Genomic DNA, 12,948 nt, shown 5'->3' on the forward strand with positions numbered 1-12,948 from the left:
TTCATTGGATCATGTAAAGATAAATGAACTTGAACAATGAAGTCTAAAGAAAACTCTAGAGAAATTGTATATTTCTCCAAAGATAATCATGCATGTATGGACATGAGAAATATAGTAAAATGTGGAGCATATGTAGGTTTTTTTGTTTTTTGTTTTTTTACATATTTGGCACTTTAAATACATTACATACAAAGGCATTTCTTGTGACAGCCCCACAATGATGAGTGTGCCTTGTTGACATGCTAGATTGAATTTGTGGACACAAATGGCAGCTCCATCAACAACACAGAGTAAGACAGAAAATGAATTCCTGAACACAGAAGAAAGACCATTAAACAATAGTGCAGTAGATTTCACCCTGCCAGACAGTGATACCTGAAATCGAGCCTGTGATAGGTTTAGGCTTCTAAAACTAAAATGTGTGCTTTAGCTAGACAAACACAATACCATTTCTGCAGGAGAAGTAAACAGATGTATGGATGTCATGGTTGCCATATCAAGGGCAGAGTGTAAGAAGCAGAGAAGCAAAAAAGATAGAAGAGGCCCAGGTGTTCCGTCTGTTCACTACTGATACTAATAATTGTGCTTCCACATCCTTCGTATGCTATGAAAAATCTTCGAGTGGCTGTTACAGAATACTAGATGTACCATCATGCAAGCACTCATCACTAGCAGGCTCGACTAAGGCAAAGCACTGTATGTCAGAATCTCCAAACATCTCCTAGACAGACTGCAGACCATCCAGAATGCTGCAAGACTAATACTCAACCTCCCATGCCGAACCCACATCTCACCCTGCCTCAGAGAGCTCCACTGTCTCCCCAATCACAAACACAGCCAAATCAAATTTCTCATGCACACGTACAAAAGCCTTACACAACACTGGCCCAACCTCAACAACTGCATGCACTTTCACAATCCAGACAGACACCTATGCTCAGTCTCACTTGCACAATCTCCTGCATACATAAGAGCAGAACAGGAGGTTGTTTGTTCTTATACATGATGCCAAAAACATGGAACGGCCTCCCACAATACATCAGAGCCTCCTCCTCACTTCTTGTGTTATGCAAGAAGCTGAAGACCTGGCTCTTTGAATTACTCTGAGGGGACACTAATCTACAAACCTGCTCAAGCAAGCACCTTGATACCCTCACAGGTGATTAGTGTGCTATACAAATAAACATAATATAACAATTCTATGGCCCATGAGTAGTTCTGGGATTATTTCAGGGCGGGTCAAGGAATGAAATGGCTAGTTCTTGGGCGGAAGTCTAGATGGCTACCCCACACAGTTCCCCTTGCCATCATCTCCAACTACAGGTCTGGAGAGGGAGATCAAGGAGGTAGATAATTTGTATCTAGAAGCATAGAATTTGTATTTTCTATTTGCAAAAGGCAGAGGTGTCCTCACACACAGGTACCTGAACCCTTCCTCTGGGCTAGGAGGGCCTACCATAGAGTTGACTTACAGTGGCCTGGTGCAGTGACCTGAAGTGACAGGGTGCATGCACCTTTTCATGCAGGCTGAAATGGCAGGCCTGCAGACACATTTTTACATGGGCTCCCATGGGTAGCATAATACATGCTGCAGCCCATGGAGAAACCCTGGTGCCCCAATGCCCTGAGTACCATATACTAGGAATTTATAACGAGGCAACAGGGTGTTTGTGGTCCAAGCAACCAAATTTAAAGGAAGAGCGTACAGTCACTGGGGTCCTGGTTAGCAGGATCCCAGTGCACACAGTCAAAACATACTGAGAACAGGCAAAAAGTGGGGGTGATCATGCCAAAAAGAGGGTACTTTCCTATAACGATGTAATGTCCATTGTGACCAAAATCTGTTCATTGGGATTGAAAGCAAAATTATCAATCATCTTTATAGTTTCCATTGTGTCTCTCAGGTAGGCCTTAGTGGATTTGGTTTAAAAAACAAATCCACATATTTACATAGAGGCTCAAAATGGATCTGCACCCCGAAACTATCGGTTGACCTGGGGGTTTCTGCAAATTCTTATGAATTTGTGGAAGGGTATAAATGGTGGGGATAGGATGCTGCTTCTGATTTATAAAGTCATGCTCCAACTCTTTAAGGTAACCTTCCTCCAACCCTTCATTAGTTACTCTTTTAATCTGATCAGCTATTTCCTTCGTAGGGTCAGTATTAAGTCTGACATCACTCGCCCGATCCATGTATCTACCTTCTTGTCCTTACGGATTACTTCCAACAGCATTAAGGAACTCGTCCAGTCAAACGTATAAGTCATATTGGATGAAGCTTCCAGGTGAAGACTTGCCCTTACTAGGGAGGTTCTAACACACGCCACAGAGAGTATTATTGATTTTAATAAGTGGGACGGTTGTCCTTTTTCACCATTAGGTTGCTCCCCATTATATAGGGTTATCCTGTCCTGATGAAGACCCGCCTTGATGTTTAGATAGGCCTCACTTCCACACTTTGCCGGGTCGAAACGCAGACAACAATTACAGCTTGGATTATTATTTGGTTTCTTAGTGGGGCAAATATGAATAACACGATTGTCTCTTTTGAGATGGGACAGTACTTCGTTGGCAAATTGAATGCGTATGAACAGGCTAGGATATATGTAATAGGTCTATTTTCTTGTTCCTATCTACTTTACGCACAAGCACTTTCTTCTGGAGCACTTCTTTTTTTTCTTTGAAGCAACTGTTCATATATATATATATATAAAATGCATTTATATCTGTTTTTCAAAATATAAAAATGTATACATATAAATGTATTCTTGTGTGTGATGTTAATGTGAAAAAGCATATCATGTAGCCATGAAAGCCACCTCCAACAATATGAGTTAGCCCAATTAAGGTACCATGTTTTCAATATGATGTGTAATATTTAATTAATTTTTTTTTAAAACCTGCCCCCCCTCTGGCTAACAATATATCACCCTACCAACAAAGAACAAATCTAAGCGAATTACAACTTGTACAAATTGGTGAGTACTTACAAATAGTGATTGGTTCCAAAAAGGAGTAGAATCTTCCCAGTTTCAACAAACTGTCTGTGATCAAAATATTAATCTTGTCACCACTGTAAAATTCGGAAATGAATTTACATCCACGCACTACCCCTTCCTTATGAATATATTCCTGGCATTCATGAATTTCGTTCTCATTTTTAGACCTAGAAAGCAAATTTTAAACATGGTTAAAACGACCTAGAAGGTAAATTCATATTGCCGTTAGCTAGGTTTGAACAAATGAGCAATTTACCTCGGTTAGTAGTGTTAGGTCCATTATTGCTTCATTTGCGGTGGTGGTTGCAAGTGGTGGGCACGGGCACTCATTTTGGACACGGGACTGTTATTCATTTTACTGACCCGGTGCAAAAGATGGAAAGACAGAATGAAGAAAAGGAATGAGGAAGGCTAGGACATAAAACAGTGGCAAAGACAGAAGGGTTGAAAAATAACCTGCATGAGTGAGACAGTAATGGTAGGGTGGTGGAAGAAAGAGGCATGAGGTGGTATTTATAAAAGGCAGTCTTAACATTCAGCAAGCCCTGGCAATCAGAAGTGCCAGTGTCAGGCTCCCAATAAAAACTTTGGGTCCCTGCACTTTTAAAAATGATTACAATTAAAGCAATGAGATCCCTCTTGGATCAAAGTATGAAAACTGTATTTTCCTGCCCCTCCTGTACAGAAAACATGATCCACCCCACCCTAGCCCTTTGCAAAAATCAGACTACTTCCACCACAAAATCACTGACATTTACTGCAACTTCAATCCCCAGCCCACCACACTCCACCTCCCCCAACTTCCCTTCCCCCACCAATTGGGAGTATCTCTCCACCAAAGACACCATCATGATGTCCATCCACTCTGGATCCCCTTTGGACCCCTGCCCACACCATTTTTACAACCTAGGAAAGGAGATAATAGAAGCCCCCCTCACCGAAATCCTGAACACCTCCATCACCACAGCCAATGTCCCTAAAGTCTGGAAACATGCAGAGGTCAAACCCCTTCTGAAGAAGCCCTCAGTGGACCTCAACAAGCTCAAGAACTACCGCCCAATCTCACTCCTCCCTTTTCCGACCAAAGTCCTGGAGAAGTCCATCAACTGCCAGCTCATGGACTACCTCAAACACAACCACCTGCTCGACCCATCCCAATCTAGGTTCTAACCAAACCACAGCATCAAGACTGCCATGATTGCAGCAACCAATGACGTAAGGCGCCTCCTAGACCTCAGTGGAACAGCAGCCCTCATCCTCCTCAGCCTCTCTGTGGCCTTTAATACCATCTCCACCACACTCTCTTCACCAGACTCCACAGCAGCGACATCTAAGAAAATGCTCTCAACTGGATCTCTTCTTTCCTTGCCGGCCAAACTCAAAGGGTCTGCCTCCCTACATCTCTGCCCCAAAGACATAATCTGCTGCATCCCCCAGGGCTCTTCCCTCAGCCCCACCCTCTTCAATGCCTACGTGACCCCCTTAGCCGACGTTGCATTTACCCACTGACTCAACATCATCTCCTATGCTGAAAACACCCAGCTCATTCTCTCCCTCACTGATGAGCCCTTCTCCACACGCTCCAACTCCCAAAACACCATGACCGACATTGCCGCCTGGATGAAGTTCAACTGCCTCAAGCTGAACTCGGACAAAACAGAGATCTTCATATTAGGAACCAAACCATCTGCCTGGGACAACTCGTGGTGGCCCACTGCCCTCGGCCTCCCTCCCGCACCCTCAAGCCACGCACTCAATCTCTGAATAATCCTGGACACCCAACTCACTATGAAACAACAAATCAACGCCGTCTCCTCCGCCTGCTTCCACACAATCTGCGTGCTCATCAAGATCTTCCACTGCGTTCCCCTCTCCACCAGGAAAACTCCACCTAAACTACGGTAACACACTCCATGCCGGAGCCACAAAGCAGATCACCCAGGCCTCCAGACCATCTAAATCACTATGGCAAGACTCATCCTCAACCTCCCCAGATGAAGCAGCATTTCTACACATTTCAGGGCCCTCCATTGGCTCCATATACAACACGGATGTCTCTACAAGCTCCTCACCCATGCCTACAAGGTCCTCAACAACGCCAGACCCAAATCAACAACCGCCTAGGTCTCCCACACCCGCCGCAAACAACTTGGAGGGCGATCCTTCTCCTACCTCGCTGCCAAGTACTAGAACGAACTCCCCCTTCACCTACGCACATCCTCCCCTCACTGGAGAACTTCAGAAAGCAGCTCAAGAACTGGCTTTTCAACCACTATCTCCCACCAAGCCCGACCCGCAGCACTACCAGTGCCTGGAGACCTCCCGGTGTGACAAGCCCACGTTCAAAAAGAACTACGTGATTGAGGTCCTCTCTGAAAGGAAATGCATGAAAAACCCCTACAATCCTTCATGCCACCAGCACTTGCCACAAATCATCTCAAGTCCCTTAAACTCAATCGCTCAAACTCAAAAGAATGGAACCCAGAAGTCAAGTGCTCTGGCCACTGAAGTTCTGTTTGTAATCACAGAGGGAAAACAGGCATGTCGACAAAGAATATTAGCTGGCCGGGAACATGCTCCTACTTCCAATAATTGTCTTGTCACAAAGACTTCAAACATAAAATAGATTAGCAAACCATGTCCACCAGTGAAAACAAGAGCTCCTGGCTAGTGGCATAAATGAAAATGATGGCCACCTTTGAAGAATTTATTAGGGATACCTAATACTTCTTTCACATTATCTGCCTCACCCAAGTACTGGGACAGAGACTAGCAAACAGACTGAACACCCTACTGAAAAGCAGTCCAGCATTTGAAACTTTAAGGAAGAGTTATAGACGGACACAAATCCCATAGGAGTCAATGCTCCTTCACAGAGGCGCCTTGTCCAGAGGACAACCTATCTTCCAACTTTACCCCAGGAGTGAAAGATTTGTCTTTGATTTCTCCTCTGAATACTTGAAAAAGAGAGATAAATAATTCAGTTTACAGTATCAATTTTCCTCTTTTCGCCAGAGCCACACAATCTGCATCCTGCAGTTTCTTCTGCTTCTTAGAATAAGAATTATTATGGGTCTCCTTGTTTGACTTGTTTCAGCATATTCTCTACTTTGTGATTTTCTCTATTTTCTCTAAACCCTCCCTGTTTCTGGTTTCATTGTACACTGTTGATTTTGGCAATGTGTTGATGACTAGGGCCCTCATTCTGACCTTGGCGGGCGGCGGAGGCCGCCCGCCAAAGTCCCGCCGTCAGGTTACCGTTCCGCGGTCGAAAGACCGCGGCGGTAATTCTGACTTTCCCGCTGGGCTGGCGGGCGGTCGCCTTCAGACCGCCAGCCAGCCCAGCGGGAAAGAGGCTTCCACGATGAAGCCGGCTCGGAATCGAGCCGGCGGAGTGGAAGCTGCGCGACGGGTGCAGTTGCACCCTTCGCGTATTTCACTGTCTGCACAGCAGACAGTGAAATACATGTAGGGGCCCTCTTACGGGGGCCCCTGCAATGCCCATGCCAGTGGCATGGGCACTGCAGGGGCCCCCAGGGGCCCCGCGACCCCCCCTACCGCCATCCGGATCTCGGCGGTCCGACCGCCGGGATCTGGATGGCGGTAGGGGGGGTCGGAATCCCCGCGGCGGTGCAGCAAGCTGCGCCGCCGCGGGGGATTCAATGGGGCCGCGGTACACTGGCGGGACCCCGCCAGTGGTGCCGGTCCGACCGCGGCTTTACCGCCGCGGTCGGAATCCCCATTGGAGCACCGCCGGCCTGTTGGCGGTGCTCCCGCGGTCCTCCGCCCTGGCGGTCAAAGACCACCAGGGTCAGAATGACCACCTAGGTGTTTAGTCCTTTCTCCTGGATAACAGACTCAAGTAAAACACACCCTGAGTGCTAGCCGCAAAGTGGTGATTATTTAATCTATAAAAAAACAGCAGCAACTCAAATAGGTCTAAATAAAGATGAACACAATGGGCTTTGGTTACTGTCTGTGGGGCATATTAGGATGTAAATGACAGACGATGGAACAGGCAAGATAATTAGATGTTTCCTAAAAGAAGAACTTACAAGAAACATAATAGATTTTTAAAGTACAGGAATCACACATTATATAGAGAGGTTCACTACGAGCAATCAGAGTACTTGCAAGTGCAGAACACGAAAATGCAATTCTCAAAGACATTTCTCTGCTCAGGCAAGTGAATGGGCCTCTAAAGGCATGAACACAGAGCATTGTTGGTTCAGGGCTAGATGTAAGGTGTGAATGGCTTACCTTTCCCCTTTGTATCTATAAAAAGAACTTGCAGACATTCCAAATCACTTTGCAAAGACAAATAATGTTGTGAAGAGGCGCCATAAGTTCTACACACAACCACAAAAACTATTTGAGTCAAATGATGACTTTGTAGCAAGGTTGCGGGACCTGGCTGCTAAGTGCTAGAGAGGAGATGGCGGGCAGGCAACAACACCTCCCACAGAGCAGCCTTCAAGACCTCCCTAAACCTCTACTACCACCTGCTAAGGAAAGAAGACAGCCTTTGCCGAACACATCGAAACTGGCACCAACAATACCAAGGAACCTTTCAACATCTTTAAGGAATTCTCCAACCAGGCTGCCAGCAAAAACAACATCACACCATTGAGAGAGTGTAGCTTATATAATCTATATTAACCTGAAATGTTTATGAATTAAGGTGTGATGATGCCGCATAGAAACTATAATAATAGCAATTTTGCTTAGACGTGCGCTTGAATTGTGACCACGAAGAATGGCCAACAATGTACACGTAAACTAATAATGATGACCAAAATGTTTTTGTTACGTTCAAATGAGCTTATACTAAAATTTACGTTATTAAATCTGTACTGAAAACCTCATAGGCCTTAAATTAGCATGAGCTGCAGCTTAGCTGCTTGGCTCTCATATTAAATACATTTTTTTTATTTTTCAGTATGCTGACTCACAGGGTACATGACCCTGCAAGTTCTTTTTGGAAGATGAATGTAACCATGTAAATCCGTTTCCCACCGCTTCTCATCGTCTTGCAAAATAAATGTTAAAATGAATTGAAACAGTGTAGATTAATGTAATGTACAAGGTCATTCAAACCGGTGAAGACAATGGAACTGCTGACCAAAAGATGTGCAAAGAATTACAGGAGGATGAAATCTCAATGGACGTGCCATTTCTGAAGACGTCAATTATAAGGACCAATCAAAAACTTGTAAAACAATATGGGATGAAGATTAGGATTACCTAATGCTTAATTTGATAGGTTAAAGATAGTGGGGTATAACGAATGCCCAATAGAATTTTGGGGGAATGTACATTGAAAAAGGGATAAAAACCCATGTCACAGGAAGTCATTTAGAATTAGGTAGGGAATGCTATTGATTTTATCCAGAAGCTCTGTCACTCTGTATGGTGACCTTTTGGTTTACTTAAAACCATCCTCGCCCTTAGATTGCCCATTTACACTTTACCTCCTTATGAGGAAAGTGCCCTTTTGCCCCGGAGCTGAGTTTTGACTGATGGCGATTTGACTGAAGTCCTGAGGACGAAGACTGAACCTGTGCGCTGACCTAATCCTTGGAGGGTAATTATGACAATGCATTTGTAATTTGTCTGTTTGCTTTTCCTTTCTAGGTACCAACTGCTTACTTTTGACAGAGACCTTAGCTAGATGTTTTCCAAATTGGTGTTCTAAATAGTTTTGCATGAAGCCCAACATCCTAATGCTAATCAGTGGTTAGGACAGGTGTTCACCAAAACTGACGCAAATAGACAAATGACCGAGACTACGCTTTGTTGAACTGACGCGTTATTGACACTCTGTTAAATTGATCTATGTTCACTCTGTGTTATGTTCTGATGTTCGTAATTCTCGCTTTAATGAAAGCTTACCAAAGTTGCCATATCGTGACTATGCTATTATGTTTCTTGGTGTTGAGATTAACGTGTTTGATATTAGACTATAATTAATAGGAAATACAACTCATCAAATTCTACTAAACAAGGTGTGGTAATTCATGGCTGAAAGGTCATGGTAATGTCTTTGAATTGATTAATGACTTTGACTAAAGTGAGATGCATTGTCATGATAAATATTGATGACATTATTGATTGATATATTGATTAGCTATCTCGTCCTACGGTGTCTCTCAACTGGGTCAAAAGATTCATTGGCCTGAAACGAGTCCTGATGTGTAATAAAATATCATAGAGGGACGCGTTAGCACCCTTACAGAAGCTGTGTGACAGCCTCTCCCACTTCTTCCATGACAAGATTGCAACCATATACAGAAACTTGAATCCCAACCCACACCTATTGACTTCCTCGACAGATACACCACCACTGTAACCGACCTGAACCACAAACTAACCACATGGAACATCTTCTCCATCCAGGACATCCCCTCCACCATGAAATCCATTCACTTGGGAGCTCCCACAGACCTATGCCCACACCACATCTTCAACCTTGGAAACCAAAGAATTGGCCACCAGGAACTCACCACCCTGCTCAACATCTCTATCATCACCCCAACATATCCTGATGCTAGAAACATGCAAAAGTCATACCATTACTCAAAAAACCCTTCGCTGACCCCAGCAAACCCAAAAACTAACAATGTCCCTGCACCCATTCCCAGTAGAGGTAATGGAAAAGATCATCACCTTTACAGTTTGTGTTCTGGTGAGGTGCTGCTAGGAGAACCCAAACGGTTGGGCCAACAGCTGCCAGCTCGTGTGGAAGTGACTTAGCTGCCTACAATCAGAGGTGCTGCTGTGAATCCAGCAGTCTTCTTATGATACAAGGGTCCTTATGACATGGCACCACAAACAATGGTGTAGGCACTAATTTACAAGTCTCCTCAGTGTCCCTGTCTCACACACACTAAGGCATCCTAAGTACCATTACCCGGACAGGTTTGTGGTCTTAGGGATAATCCTTCTCAGTTAAATAAGGATTACCTATCTGGACTGTAGGCTTTTCAAGAATGAACCTTAAAAGAATTTATTCCCGGTTGGTGTTCCTGACTGTGGTACCTTCTCATAACATGGCAAATGCCATAAACATTCCGGAGAACTGCATACAAGCACTTATGCAGTTTCTTCTAGCCAACGGCTCAACAGGTGAGGTTGAAGATGTCACATTGATTGTGGAAGCTCATGAGGGGCACACTAAACTGAAAAATGCTACTCTTGGATCACCATGAACTGAAGTGAATGACAATTCACACTTACAGAACAGCAACTGTACCATAGAGGTACCGAGCTTATCAACCAATGAGTTTAGGTCCTTTAGGTAATGACGGACCAACATGGCTCATGTTTGCCATGTACACACCACATCCTGAAGTGTAGGCTATGCAAGTTGTAGACGTATGCACACTGTATAATGAGCTAGTAGCAATATATAGACTAATTCAGTTCGTAATGCAGACTTTGAACACCGCTCCAGAGAGAGCTGCTCTGGCTATGCATCAATTTTCAGTTACAGGAATTAATCCTCAAACAGTAATTAAATAATGGGCAAAGTACCCACAGGACAGGAAAAAATTCCATTCTGGATAGCACAAAAACCAAATCCGATGGAAGCAGTGTTTCCCCATACGGGACTCAAAGATAAACAGAATTCTCACCATGTGCTTCCCATTTGGAATGGTTCCCTCAGTAGAGGACTGCGCCACTTGGGGTACAGTCTTCGCCGCAATTTACACAACCACACATGGTACCTTGACACATGCCAGAAGTGTTAAAACAAATTCAAAATGAACACGGGCAGCCCCAGGAGTGGACTTGGGGATGAAACTGATGCGTTACTTTGTCGCAGTTTCCTCAATTATTTTAAGCAATATTAAAGGGGAAGCAGTAACACTGGCTATTCACCAACGGTTTTGAGAAGTTCCTCAACAGAACCAGGAGCGCTACCTACCAAAGTTTATCTCTGACACTTATCTTAGTATAGGTCGGGATAGTCTGGGGGTCAAACCAACTAAACTACAAAGGAAGGTACTAAACAAGCACAAGAAGGTTCTAAAAATGCTGGGATAAACAAAAACAAAATAAAGACAAAAGAAGTCAGAGAGCAGATTCTCTGCACTTGGACACTTCTGAATGGAGATATAGGTGGTCATTATGACATTGGCAGTGACAGTTAAAGTAGCTGTAATACCGCCAACAGGCTGGCGGTAATTACAGCCAAATTATGATCATGACCTTGATAACTCCCATAGACAGCCAATGTACCACACCAACCGCCACGGTGTTAACACCACTGACCACAGCAGCAGTCATCAACAGCCAGGCGGAAGACAAGGTATCGCCCACCATACTATGACATAGCAAACCGCAACGATTTCCCGGGGCGGTACCCGCGCCATCAAAAGGCTGGCAGAAACATAACACAGAAAACAAAAGACTCACTAACAAATACACAGAGGAGACCACTGCCGCCATGGAACCGGAACTACAAGTCTTCCCGATGCTCTTCTATGCCATGCTCCACCTGGAACACCAATGGCGATGAAGATTTCAATGGTGAGTACAGCTACCCAGCACAAAAGGGAGGGAGGGAGGAAAAGGAGAGTGATACACACGCACAACACATCAGTCACACACACACACACCATACACACAAGCTGCAGAGGAAAACCAATGTCACAGGACCCAAGTCATAATAATGCAAGGACTACATTTAGGTATAACTGATATTGTAATTTGATGCCAACAGCCACCATATTGTCTATGTGAAAAATAAAATTGGAGTATATGTCCAGAAAGGGACAATGGCCAGTCGATAGTACAAAAGGCCAACATGGCCACAGGGCACAGTCCAAGCCCCAACTTGTTTCCTGACAACACTGTGCAGGGGCATCATGTTGAAAATGGCCAAGCACCTCAGGGGAAGGGGGGGGGCGAGGTGTACCTCAGCTGAAGTGGGGAATTTGCCTACTGGTTCTGGAGGGGGGTCTCCATGCCCATATCTCTTTGCTGGGGAATGCAAGGTCACAGTCTCTGAGGTGGGGAACTTGCCTACTGGTTATGGAGGGGGCTCCATGCCCATATCTCTTTGCTGGGGAGTGCAAGGTCACAGTCTCTGAGGTGGTGAACTTGCCCACTGGTTCTGGAGGGGCTCCTTGTCCAACAGTTCCTGGAGGGTGGCCTACATGCCCTCTGCTGGAGGTGAGGGCTGCTGTGTCACAGCTGGAGGTGAGGGCTCCTTGCCCACTGCTGGTGGGGGTGTTACCCTGCCTGCCTCTGCTGAAGGTGAGGGCTCCTTGCCCACTGCCGGTTGAGGGGGACTCTTGTCTCTCTGTTGGTGGAGTGGGAATCTTCCCTTTTTGGGTGGTGGAGTAGGATCCTTCCCTTTTTTGGGTGGTGGAGTGGGAACCTTCCTTTGTTTTCCCTCCAGGACTAGGAGGTGCCTCCACTGTCCCTGTCTCATATCCCTTGGGTTTCACCACCCTAGTCCTCCTTTTCTGAGGCAGAGGTGTGCTCACAGTAGGAGTGGCAGCCGTCACACTCTGGGGCCCCTTTGTGCCAGCAGCTGTTGACTTGATGGGAGAAGTGGCAGACTGGCTGAGCTGCTGGGCTGAGTCGGTGAGACCCTGCTCTTACGGGCAGGACAGTGGGTGGAGGGGGATGGAAGAGGTCAAGTTGGTCAAGGAAAAGCTTCTTAGTGATGGTGGGGCGGGATGGGAATGGAGGTTGAGGGAGTGGTTGCTGGAGGTGTACGTCTGCTGGACTTGGGTACAGGTGCATGGAAAGTGTGCTGATATGAGGTAGATGGCTGTTTGGAGTCTGAGTGCGTGCGTTTGTGTCTCTTGGGGAGGCAGACAGGGTGGGAGAGCAGACGGGATGGGTGGATGTATGTTGTGGAGGTGTCTGCAAGTGAGGTGTGTGTACTGCTTGGTGTGGTGATGGTGGGGCCGGCTGTTGATGCAGTGCATGCAGG

The 12,948-nt window shown here is 45.5% G+C and overlaps 1 protein-coding gene across 2 annotated transcripts in view; it reads right to left on the reverse strand.

Annotated features, from left to right (window-relative positions):
* The window catches only part of IL13RA1 (interleukin 13 receptor subunit alpha 1), a 332,178-nt gene that overhangs the window by 135,889 nt on the left and 183,341 nt on the right, over positions 1-12,948 (reverse strand). For both annotated transcript variants that reach the window (XM_069212531.1, XM_069212532.1), the window contains exon 5: positions 2,991-3,166. In XM_069212531.1, the coding sequence (XP_069068632.1) occupies positions 2,991-3,166 (176 nt within the window). The remainder of the gene's footprint in view (positions 1-2,990; positions 3,167-12,948) is intronic.

The sequence above is a fragment of the Pleurodeles waltl genome, chromosome 2_1 (genome assembly GCF_031143425.1).
Source record: "Pleurodeles waltl isolate 20211129_DDA chromosome 2_1, aPleWal1.hap1.20221129, whole genome shotgun sequence".
Lineage (NCBI taxonomy): Eukaryota > Metazoa > Chordata > Amphibia > Caudata > Salamandridae > Pleurodeles > Pleurodeles waltl.